We start from the raw sequence: 12906 nt of genomic DNA, 5'->3' as shown, positions 1-12906 counted from the left end.
GCCTGCAGCTCAAGGATTTGGAGCGAAAAGGGAGCTTAGTGTCTACCCCCCTTATTTTACAGATGAGGGAACTAAGGCTCAGGGGGGTTAGGTGACTTGGTCTGGGTCACACATGTGGTAATGTTAATATCTCGTATTTATATGGCACTTTAAGATTTGCAAAGCTCTTTACAAATACTATCTCATTTGATCTTCACAACAGCCCTAGCTAGTTAAGGCTCTGGTGTGTATGTGTGTATGTGTGTGTCCAGCTTTACAAAGAGTGGCCCTTTATGGTTTGTAGTAGCCTCCATCCTTTCATTGGGTGAGAAGGGAGAGGAATAAATGACAGGCCCCAAACACACCTGTACATATGAACAGGGAGCCAGGAAGTTGTTACAGTTGACTTGTCCTGGGATTTTGTGGCTGATCCAGGTAGAGATGGGCTGGACTAATTAAAAGGTGTGTCTAGGATACTGGGCCATCTAATGAACTAGCTTACAATTTCTAATTGCAAGAATCCCATGGGTTTCTCTCTCTAGGATTGACCTTAAAATTGATGTGGACAATTGAATAGGTTATCATAATAGCTAACATTTAAGTAACACTTACTACGTGCCAGGCACTGTGTTAAGCACTTTACAACTATCATCTCATTTGATTCTCACAACAACTCTGGGAAGTAGGTGATAGCATTATCCCCATTTGACAAATGAGGAAACTGAGGCAAACAGAGATTAAGTGACTTGCCCAGGGTCACACAGCTCAGATATGTCTGAGGCTGTATTTGAACTCAGGTCTTCCTGACTCCAGTCCTGGCACTCTACCCACCTCACCACCTAGTTTAGTGACCAGCTGCTAGGTGGCTTACCTAGCCCTAAAACATCTCCCCACCAGCCACTTAAGATTCTTGGTGAGTCACTTATAAATTCACACATCTCCATTTCAAGAGGGGACTTAATCTAAAGAGGTTAATAAAATTACCATTAGTTAACTAGTTAGTTAATTAATTAGTTAATAAATTACCATTAGTCTGGATTAGTTTATCAAATTAGCCAGCCAATCTTCTAGGAGGATGCTGAGAGAAGGAGCATAGGGCTGATAATTTTTGATTGGGGGAAAAGGTGAGGTAGGGTTGGGAGTATGGGTTCCCTGCTAAGAAGGGGAGTCTAGAACACAATGTTTCAGCAGGGATTCTTGGGCAGTTATTGTGTTGTTGTGTTGTTGTTTTCTTCTTCTTCTCTTCCTCCTCCTCTTCCTTCTTCTCCTCCTCCTCCTCCTCGCCACATAAATGAAAGATTTTATCAGCAGTAGCAGTTGCACATAACTTCACACCTCTAAGATTTTTCAAGCACTTATCTTACCTTTTCTGTCAGTAGTACAAATATTATCTTGGTATTTCACAGAAAGAGACTAAGGTCCAGAGGTTAAGTGACTAATCCAGGGCCATAAAACTCCCTTCTTCTTCTTCTTCTTCTTCTTCTTCTTCTTCATCATTTTTCATTCTCAAAGAGGATCAATGACATCACAAGGGTGACTTGACTTATTCATGAATCGGATTTAAGTGAGGCAGAACTGCCCAAAGTTGTCAGCCTCCATCTCTCCTCCAGAGTCGTCAAAAGTCCAATGGCAAGACAAAAGTCAAGACGACTGGCAATGGCCCAGGATGCAGTGGGTGACCTTGGCCTTTATAAATTAAGGTCTTTCTCAGGTCTCAATTTGTCTGAGGCCATGCCGGGCCAGTCAGATGGCAGCACAAAGAGTTGATGCTAATGAGGAAAAGAGAGCTTTCCAAGAAGGATAGAAGGGTGCCAGAGATCACCTTTGCCTCTTGCACAGTCTTGCCTGCACCAGCTCTTACTTGTCCTCATGTAATCCATCCTTTGCCACTCCTTTCCCTAAGACTCCATCATTCTCCCTGTTGTCTGCATCAGTGGGTTATTTTGACCATGCAATCCATCAGTTAAAGATTCTTAAGCACACTCCTCCAATATGCATATATTTGATCACTTCTGCACTAATAATTCTGTACATTATAAAACACACACCAAATATTCATTTTAACAGGATAAGCTAAAGATGAAATAATAACTGACCCTAGAGTCAATCAGGAGCCACTAGAGTTTATTGAGTTGGGGAGTGAAGTGGACAGACATGTACTTTAAGAAAATCACTTCTGTAGCAAGTAGGAAGATGGATTAGAGTAGGAAGAAACAGAAGAATAGCAAAAGGAAGAAAGACCAAATAGGAAGCTGTTGCCCTGGTGTAGGTGAGAGGTGACAAAGGCTTGAACTGGAATCGGGGTTGTGTGGGTACAGAGTAGTAAACAGATATACCTTTTGACTACTAGTTCAAACTCATAACTTCTCAGCCTTAATTCTCTTATCTATAAAATGAGAAGCATAGGACTTAATGGTCTCTAAGGTCCCTTCTATCTTGAAATCTATGATACTATGAAATACTATCTTTCCTTCAAAGCTTCATGTCTCTTCTATAAAGACTTCCCATCCTAAGACCTCTCCCATGTGATGTTTCCCTTATTTTCCCTTTCCCTCATCAGTGTATATCATGAGGTATCGTGGCATAATGGATGGCAGGGCTTGACTCTGGAGGCAGGAAGACCTGGTTTTGAATCCTGCCACACTTACAAGCTGTGTGGCCATGAGGCATCTAACCTGTCTGAACCTCAGTTTCCTCATCTATGTCATTATTGTTGTTCAGTCATTTCAGTAGAGTCTGACTCTTTGTATTCCCATTTGGGGTTTTCTTGGCAAAGATACTAGAGGAGTTTGTCATTTCCCTCTCCAGCTCATTTCACAGATGAGGAAACTGAGGCAAGCAGAGTGGAGTGACTTGCCCACAGCTAGCAAGTGTCTGAGGCTGAATTTGAACTCAAGCCTTCCTGACTCCAGGACTGGTGCTCCACTGCACCACCTAGCTGCCCTCCTCATCTATAAAACGGGACTAATAACAGCATTTATCTCTCAGGAATTTGAGAGGATCTAAGGAGAGAATTATGGCTTGTGCTTTGCAAACCTTCAAGCACCATATAAATGGAATCCATTACAGCTATCTTTATTAAGTTGTACCACATAATCTTATCTTCTCTTACCTTAAAATTAGGATGAATACATTTTCTAAAACAACAGTCAGAACAGGTAGTCTGACAAAGCACCATCCCTTTACAAAGCCTTGGAGTTGTCCTGGCAAATCAGGGACTTATGATTACAAACTTTTACTATTTTCAAGTGATTGTCTAAAAGTAGACTTTGTCTCTCAAGGAGTCATAGTGTAGTGAAAAGAACACTAGACTCTGAGTTAGGAAAGACTTTGCTTTGCATATCACACCCCCAACACTTGCCTGTGTCATGGGCAAGTGGCTTGCAGCAATCTGAGTTTCAGTTTTCTCAGCTACAAAATGTGGATACTATTACCTGCAATGGAGGCAGCTAGGTGACCCAGTGGATAGAGAGCTAGGCCTGAAGTCAGGAAGGCCTGAGTTCAGATCCAGCCTCAGACACTTAGTACCTGGGTAAATCACTTCCCCCGTTTGCCTCAGTTTCCTCATCTGTAAAATGAGCTAGAGAAGGAAATGACAAGCCATTCCAGTATCTCTGCAAAAAAAAAAAAAAAAAGAAAAAAAGAAAAACAAACAAACAAAAAACCCTATATGGGTCATGAAGAGTCAGAAACAACTGAACAACAATATTAAGATTTACAAAGTGCTTTATAAGTTATCCCATTTGATCCTCCCAACAACCCTGTGAAGCAGATGCTATTAACATCCCCCATTATACAATTAAGGAAACTGAAGCTGAGAGAAGTTAGTGGGTTGCCAAAGGTCAGATAGCTAGTTAAGTGTCTGAGGGAGGATTTGAACTCAGGTCTTCCTAACTCCTAGTCTAGCACTCTATTCCCCGTACCACCTAGCTGCCTCTAAGTGGGTCTTAGTGCAGCAGAACATAGCTGGAATTAATTTTTTTAAAGCATATTTTCTATTATACTTATTTGAAAAATATTTAGGTTAACTTATCAACACATTTTCACATTAAATATCAAATGCAATGAAATTCTGCTACAGTCTTTCCTTACAGAGGATGAAACTGATTTTTAAATTAAAATATTCATTATTCCTGACTGTAAGATTTGTGGTGACCTCTATAGTCACAGGCAAGTTTGGAAGAGGGGTGGGTTATGGGGGAAAGATGTGACCTGTCTTCTTGCCCTCTAATAAGTTGAATCCTTCTCCCTGGCCTCAGGTCTTGCTGCCCTCCTATCCTCCTACTTTGGAGACCACTAGTCAATGTGACTATGGTAAATAGTAAAGCACCTCACCAAGCCTAATGGCTCGTTCATGCCTGTAATTCCTGCTGCTGGAGAGGCTGTGACTGGTGGATTGTTTGGGCTTGGGGGTTTTGAGTTATAGTTGGGTTTAAAGTCCATCGTGTGTCTGTACTAAGTCCAGTTCCAATATGACGAACTCCTGGGAGCAGAGAGCCACCAGGTACCTAAAGGGGAATAGTAAAATGGCACAGGTAAAAAACTGAGCAAGTCAAAACTTCCCCAATCATCCTTAGCGGAATCAGGCTGGTGAAGGGGCATTGCATTCCCAGACCGGGTAAGATTAGGAGACCAAGTCTCAAAAAATTATTTTAAAAACTCAATGTATATTCTAAAATGAAAGGGAGTTAATAACATTATAGTTGTTTTATGGCTGAATTTGGGGGGGGGAGTGGAATTGCCCTTATATTACAGTGCTCAGTAACACTCTTTTTTTAAAATATCAAAGGATCATATATTTTAGAGTTAGACCTTAGAGACCATCTGGTTTAATGCTCTCATTTTATAGATAAATAAATGATATAGCCCAGGTGAAAAAGGAATTCTGACTCCAAAGTCAATGATTCTTCTATCACTCCTCAAACTTCAAAATTTCTTTAGTAACATCCTAGATGTTAATGTCCAGCAGAGTGCACCAGGGATGTGTGGCTCTAGGCTGGTTAATATTTTTATCATTATTTTGGTTGGAGGCCGAATGGCAGGAGTATCAGATATACAGAAAACACAAAGCTTGAGGGGCAGTGGGGGACATGAGGGGAGCAGCTGGTACAGGGAGCTAACACAACGGATGCCAAAGCCAGGAACAGAAAAGCATTTGACCAGCTAGATGGCTGGGCTAAATCTAATTAAATGAAATTCAATAGGGATAAATTTCTTGCACTTGGGTTCAAAAAATAGACTCGACAAATACAAGATGGTGGAGGCATGGCTAGATATTAGTTTATCTGAAAAATATCTGGGATTTTAGTAGATTGTAAGCTCAAAATGAATCAATATAAATAGATCCCAAAAAGTAACTATGAGCCTGGCCTCCATTGAGATGCATAGCTCCCAGAAATGAGGCCATGACTGTACTCTGACCCAGTCAGACCACATCTCTACTATTGTATTCAATTCTAGGGGACACAGGCAAAGGACATTCATAAACTGGAGAACATCCACAGGACAGCAACCAAAATGGGAAAGAATCTTAATTCTTGCCATATGAAGATTAGTTGAAGGAAATAGGAGTGTTTAACCTAAAGATGAAGAAGAACACAAGAGCTATATTCACTTATTTGAAGGGCTGCCATGTGGAAGAAGGATTAATCTTGTTCTGTTTGGTACCAGGGGACAGAGATAGGAACAATCCATGGCAAGTTACAGAGACAAATTTAGGCTCAATAAGAGGGAAAAAAATTTCTTAAGTGATTAGAGATGCCACAAAGTGGAAGGGGCTACCTTGAGGTAGTGGGTTCCCCCTCATCTCTAGCTCTTCACTAGCTCTTCACTCAGTGGCTGGATCTACCACCTAAAAGATAGGCTGTAATGGGGCTCACTCAGTGGCTGGATCTACTACCTAAAAGATAGGTTGTAATGGGGCTTACTTTGGGGGAAAGGGTGGGACCGGATGGCCATTGAAGTCCCTTTCAACTCTGAAATCTGTGATTCTGTCATTCAAAGGGGCAGCTAAGTGGTGCAGTAGGTAGAGTGCCAGGACTAGAGTCAGGAAGACCTGAGTTCAAATCTAGCCTCAGATACTTCTGAGCTGTGTGATCCTGGGGAAGTCACTTACCCTCTGTTTCCCTCAGTTTCCTCATCTGTAAAATGGGGATAATAACAGTACGTCCCTCCCAAGGTTGTTATGAGGATCAAATGAGATCATAATAATAAAGTACTTAGCACAATTCCTGGCACATAGTAAGCACCATATAAATGTTAGTTGTTATTATGATTATAGAATCTTAGTGCTAAGAGATCACAGCAATTATCTAGTCTCCCTGTGGCCATCACAGCCTATTGGGGCCCAAAGCAGCTCCATTGACCCTGAAAGATGGTCTTCATTATTCTATTAGTCACACACACACACACACACACACACACACACACACACACACACACACATACACACACACACAGGTTTTTACCTGATCAGCCAGCCTGCATGAACTAATAGGTCAGTAGGGTCCAATAAAGTGCCCACTGCCCCTGTTCTGGGACTGCTGCCAGGTATCTTGCCTGATCAGAACAGTCAGCAGTTCTAACTGAAGTGGAATATAATTTAATTATATGCTTAAATTCATTTGACCCACCCACAGGCATGCAGCCTAGGCTTCATGGTCCTGTTGGGATAGTTGACTATTAAAATTCATAGCTTTGAACCCCCACTGATATATCTCTCTATGCTTCATCAAGTCAGATAATACCTAAATTCAAAGCAAAGACATTTAATTAAAAGAGAATGGCATGGTATTAATAAAGAATTAGGTATTAAATGGTCTCTGTGACCGTTTCCAAATGACTGCCAAGACCATACCTTTACCAGTAATAGACACGGTTACTAGAAGAGTCGGGGCTAGAACTAGGCTATAACTGGGGTGGGGAAATTAGAGCTTTGGCCTAGGGCACTGAAATTTAAATTGCTCTGAAATTTAGAATGCACAGACTACACTTACCTCCTTCAGCAGCACAATTGTAGGAAACTAGTCAATCCCCCATCATCCCTTATGTCTCCCTAATGCAGTGGTAGAGGGTTAATTCATGGAAAGTTATTAAGGGACTATGTTGCAGCAGAAGTATCGGTAATGCTATTTTCTTGGTGCAGCAACTAGAAAGCATTGTTAACTTCTCTCAGTATTACAATCACTTTTATTGTCTGTGCTAATGCAGGTGTGGTCTTGATGTGGCTGTTATTTTTCTTCTGTCTCTCACCTTCCTCATACCCACTTTTCTTGGAAGACTCCTATATACTTTTAAACTGTGAACACTAGAAGCACATCTACCCAATCTGAGTCCACGCAGGGTGATTTTGCCATGTTTCAAAGTCCATGTACAGGTTTTTTTGAGGTATACTTCAAAGAGAATTTCCTGCCATAAGTAGGGGTCTCTCAGCACCATGCTTTGAGGAAACATGAGGTTTGTATACAGACATACCTTTCTACCTCTTCCCAATCAATACAAAATTTATAGTTACTACAAATCATACTAGGTACCCAGGTACATCGGTAAACTTAAACCATAAATACTCATAAATTGGCATATAACATAGTAAAAATGGAGGGAGGAACCATGTTATTGCATTATCTGAAAGTGAAAGTTTTCATTATTGAACTGAATCTGTGCATTTTATTGTATTCGGTTTTTGTTCTCTTGTTTGTTTAGCAAGCTCTTGCCTGTGACATCGTGTTGCAGTCATGGCACCCAAAAAGAAGACTGTCAAAAAGAACAAAGGAGAGGTCAATGAGATGACAATAATTGTAGAAGATAGCCCACTCAACAAACTGAATGCTTTAAACAGTTTCCTAGAAGGAGGCAATGGATTGAACTGCATCTCATCAGAAGTGACCGATGCCTCATATGGACCCAACCTCTTGGAAGGTTTAAGCAAAATGAGGCAGGAGAACTTCCTCTGTGACTTAGTAATTGGCACCAAAACTAAATCCTTCAATGTTCACAAGTCAGTGATGGCCTCCTGTAGTGACTATTTTTACAACATACTAAAGAAGGACCCCGCCACTCAAAGAGTGGATCTCAATGATGTGTCACCGGTCGGCCTGGCTACTGTGATTGCGTATGCCTATACTGGAAAGCTGACTCTTTCCTTATACACGATAGGAAGCATCATTTCTGCGGCTGCCTACCTTCAAATCCACACCCTCGTGAAGATGTGCAGTGACTTTCTGATACGAGAAATCAGTGTTGAGAATTGTATGTACGTTGCTAACATAGCAGAAACCTATAACCTAAAAACCACTAAAGCAGCCTCCCAGAAATTTATCCGGGACAACTTCATTGAGTTTTCAGAAACTGACCAGTTCCTAAAACTTACTTTTGAGCAGATCAATGAACTACTGGTAGATGACGACCTGCAGCTGCCTTCTGAAGTAGTCGCATTCCAGATCGCAACCAAATGGTTAGAATTCGACCAAAAGAGAGTGAAGTATGCTGCTGATCTCTTGAGCAATATTCGCTTTGGTACCATCTCTGCTCAAGACCTAGTCAATTATGTTCAGTCTGTACCCAGGATGATGCAAGATGCAGATTGTCACAAGCTTCTTGTGGATGCCATGAATTATCACCTACTTCCCTACCACCAAAACACGTTGCAGTCTAGGCGCACAAGAATCCGAGGGGGCTTTCGAGTTCTAGTCACTGTTGGGGGGCGGCCTGCCCTCACTGAAAAGTCCCTTAGCAGAGATGTCTTATACAGGGACCCTGAGAATGGATGGAGCAAGTTGACCGAAATGCCTGCCAAGAGTTTTAATCAGTGTGTGACTGTGATGGATGGATTTCTGTATGTGGCTGGTGGAGAAGACCAGAACGATGCAAGGAACCAAGCCAAGCATGCAGTCAGCAATTTCTGCAGGTAAATGATCTCTCATTATGAAATTAAAGGTTAACATTGTAGAGAAATAGTCTTTACGTAGGAGTATGCTAGCCATGCCTAGCTTACCTCAGTTCATAAAATCAGAGAATGAAAGAAATTGATCCAGGGCTAATAGAACAGGTTGGTTTTGTTGGGAAAGCCAGAGATGAATACATACATCAATACATTAGGAAGTTAACTCCGGACATATTGTTGTTTTTGTTGTTTTAAATGACAGCCTCTCAATCCACCAGATATGTAACTGATGTGTCCAACATTTAGCAAAGTGCCTAGCACATAATAGGTGCTTACTAAATGCTCGTTGAATGATTGATTAGTAACAGGGAAAAGAGATGGAATAATTGACATCTAAGTTGATTTCTAAGATTTATATGAAGGGATAAATAAATTGTAGCAAAACTATAGAAAAGAGCACAGATATTTTATGGGCTTTCAGTTATTTCACAAATGTGATTGTAGTTACATGGTCATTGAGAGAGCAGAGACAAATGTCTTCTCATTATCCTTTCACTTAAATCGCATGTATAGCAAATCACGTGTGAACAATGGTAGCTTTGTAAAATCAAAAGGAATTATTGAAAGAAAAATAAAGCAAGAGAAGAAGAAAGGGTTTCCAAACAGACACTGCCCTGCTCAGTATAGGAAACAAGCATGAGAATGTTTCACATTCTGGGTGAGCACACTGGGGACAGTTGGTATTTCCTGGAAGAGTTTATAACCTGAGTTCTTATAGTTGGAGGTTGTTGGTGACCACGCCAATGGAGAATCTTCCAAAGAAGAATACAGATTGCATAAGTTAAGTAATAGGAGAGAATTGGTAGTTACTTTAGGCACACAGTATCAACATGGTTCTAAGGGTATGGGAATTCCCAGGGCCTAACCCTAATGTGCAAGTTTGTGTAGCTTCCTAGGGGTTCAACCAATATGATGTTCTCCTAGGGGTCCCATTGGTTTTGTATGACTGGGATTGAGGGACTGGCAGAGGGACCCCATGGGGGAGGAAGAAGGTATGGTCAGGGATAAGGCCTCATCTCCTTGGATCACCAGAGAAAATGAGTCACTCTTCAGGCTTAGTTAGCTTGTACAAGAAGTATCTTTGCTGATCTGTTCTTCCCATATGGTAGCAACTGCAAAAGAGGAAACCATTCTCTTTGAAAATCTCTCTCTTTCTTATTTTAATGAACATTTGTACTTTGTATTCAGGGTTTTATAATGAGATTGTATGGGGCAAAGGTGAATATTAAAATGTGAATAAGTAATTTCTATATCTACACTAATTTTATGCTACACAGCCGTCCAAAAAAGGGAGTTTTGGTGTCTCACACTATTGTCTTTTTCTGATGCATAGTATTCAATACAGTTACATATTTGCCCCTCTGAATCATTGATTAAATGACCAGAGAGGATATCTAAAATCAAAATGAACATACCAATGAATAAAAGAAGTAACATTTAATTCTCTCTTTTTAAGGTTCATGGCAGCAAAATCAAACTAGTTAAAAGACTAGGGCACTGTGAGGTGCACAAGAAGGATGCATACTTCAGAGACTGAAAAATGATATACCCCAAGCAACAGTCTTCCCTCTTGATGGGAAGTGGGGGGGGGTCAATAATTAGCTGTGGGTGGATGGATGTTTGTGGGGACACAAGGTTGAGGGTAAATGTGGGAGATTTGTCTTACTTCTTTCCACTGCCCATAAATATCCAATATCTTCCTGAAACCTCACAAACATCCCTCTTCTGGGTAGCCTGAATTGTCAGTGACACTGTAAATGAAGGTGAACTGATCATTTACTTTTGTCAGGGCTCTTCTCCCAGGTGTCTGTGGACCTGAGGACCACAGGGTTCTATTGGCAACCAATGAGGAAAGAGATCTGCTGAGTAAAACCCCTAAGTCTGAGGTTATATCCAAAAACTGCGAGTCATTGATGGAATGGATAAAGCACTGAATTAGTAGTAGAAGATTGTTGTAATTGAATCATTTTTTAGTTGTATTGGACTCTTTGTGACCCTATTTGGGGTTTTCTTGGCAAAGATACTGGAGTGGTTTGCTATTTCCTTCAGCTAGTAGAAGCAGTTGGGTTCAAATCCCAGGTCTGCTACTTACTACACTTTCGACTTCAGAAAAGTTAACTTCTCCGGCCTCACTTTCTTCATCTATAAAATGAGGGAATTGGATTACATTATCTCTGAGGTAGCTTGCTGCTCTAAATCCCATGAAGATTTTTGTTTGTTTTTTGTTTGTTTTTGCTCTCTTTACTAGTTACTTGTCGGTTATCTTTTTCTGACATCACAATTTGTTTTTAATGGTGTGGCGTTAGCTCAGAAATGTTTTAAAATTAGCTTAAATTCCTCAGTAACGACAGAGAAGAGTAATACACTTCTTTAACATTTTCAGATATGACCCCCGTTTCAACACTTGGATACACCTGGCAAACATGAATCAGAAACGCACCCATTTCAGCCTCAACGTTTTCAACGGGCTCCTTTTTGCAGTAGGCGGCCGCAACTCGGAAGGCTGTCTGTCTTCCATTGAATGCTACGTGCCTTCCACGAACCAGTGGCAGATGAAGAAGTCTCTGGAGGTGGCAAGGTGTTGCCACGCCAGTGCTGTCGTCGATGGCAAGATCCTAGTGACGGGAGGCTACATCAATAGCGCCTATTCCCGTTCAGTGTGTATGTATGACCCTGCTAACGATGACTGGCACGACAAGTCTATCCTTAGCACTCCACGAGGCTGGCACTGCGCCATCTCTCTCAGCGAGAGGGTCTATGTGATGGGGGGAAGCCAGGTGGGGCCCAGAGGGGAAAGGGTGGACGTGATCCCCGTCGAGTGCTACAACCCTTATACGAGTCAGTGGAGTTACGTGGCTCCCCTTCAGACCGGCGTCAGCACCGCCGGGGCTTCCACACTCAATGGTAGGATTTACTTGGTGGGAGGCTGGAATGAAATAGAAAAGAAATACAAGAAGTGCATCCAATGCTTCAATCCCGACCTTAATGAATGGATTGAGGAGGATGAGCTGCCTGAAGCCACTGTGGGAGTGTCATGCTGTACTATTTCTATGCCTAACAATATGGCCCGGGAATCTAGAGCTAGTTCAGTGTCCTCCGTACCAGTCAGCATTTAAAGGTAGTGAGAATGAAGAGAAAAGACGCATTTGTATAGCTATGTAATTAACCCTTTGGCCGCTTAAAAAAAATAACCACAAAGGACAGCGTATAAACAAACTTCCCCTACCACGATTGTATTTTAAAATGTAATGGTGAGCCACGTAGGACGCAGAGGCAGAGCAGTGGGAAGAGTCAGGCCACTGGGGTCACAACCCAGCTTTGCCGCTTACCTGCCTGTGTGACCTTGGGCGAGTCATTGAATTCACCTGAGATCTGGGTCTCATTTTCCTCATCTGCAAAATGATGGGGTTTGGGTAAGACGGCGGGGAAGGGAATGAGTACCTACAATGTGCCAGGCACTGTACTTTGTGTTTTATAAAAACCATCTTATTTGAGATTCAGTTCAATTCAATAAACATTTATTAAGCACCTGCTATGTGCCGGGCACGGTGATATGTGCTTTACAAATGTCATCTTATTTGAGATTCAATTCTATTCTATTCAATAAACACTTATTAAGAACCTGCTATGTGCTAGGCACTGCTAAATGCTGGGGATACAAAAAGATGCAAAGACAGTCCCTGCCCTCTTACGATCTAATGGATAATAACAATATCCTGCAATTCTCATGCCATGATGTTTAAAATCTCGAATGTCACTTAATCTACTGTGGTGACTGGCCTCGGGACCTCATTCACAATTGGAATTTGAGCAAAAAACCAGCGCTTCAGCCAAAGTAATAAAGAGGCAGCAGTTCCCAAAATGGCCACTGGGTGGCAGATATGTCTGGATTTGTTGTTTTCTGGAGCTGTATGAATTTTCCAATTCAGTTCTGACTTTACATTAAAGTTTAAGAATAATTTTGCTCACATATACCTGCATAGAAT

At 41.5% G+C, this 12906-nt stretch overlaps 1 protein-coding gene across 1 annotated transcript; it reads left to right on the top strand.

The window, feature by feature from the left end:
* Positions 1-7712: 7712 nt before the first annotated feature.
* On the top strand, positions 7713-12036 carry KLHL31 (kelch like family member 31). The gene is made up of 2 exons (XM_027852869.1): positions 7713-8884; positions 11304-12036. Exons 1-2 carry the CDS (start codon positions 7713-7715, stop codon positions 12034-12036), a joined length of 1905 nt encoding a protein of 634 aa, XP_027708670.1.
* The last annotated feature ends 870 nt before the right edge of the window (positions 12037-12906 follow it).

Source organism: Vombatus ursinus, unplaced genomic scaffold (assembly GCF_900497805.2).
Source record: "Vombatus ursinus unplaced genomic scaffold, bare-nosed wombat genome assembly UNPS02009835.1, whole genome shotgun sequence".
NCBI lineage: Eukaryota > Metazoa > Chordata > Mammalia > Diprotodontia > Vombatidae > Vombatus > Vombatus ursinus.
The sequence above is the reverse complement of the archived record's forward strand: the minus strand, read 5'-3'. Positions and strand labels throughout refer to the sequence as shown.

Excerpts from the sequence above, each read along its gene's own strand:
- KLHL31 (XM_027852869.1), top strand. The coding sequence starts at position 7,713 with ATGGCACCCAAAAAGAAGACTGTCAAAAAGAACAAAGGAGAGGTCAAT. Across the intron at positions 8,885-11,303 it reads GCAGTCAGCAATTTCTGCAG|ATATGACCCCCGTTTCAACA; the intron begins GTAAATGATCTC and ends TAACATTTTCAG.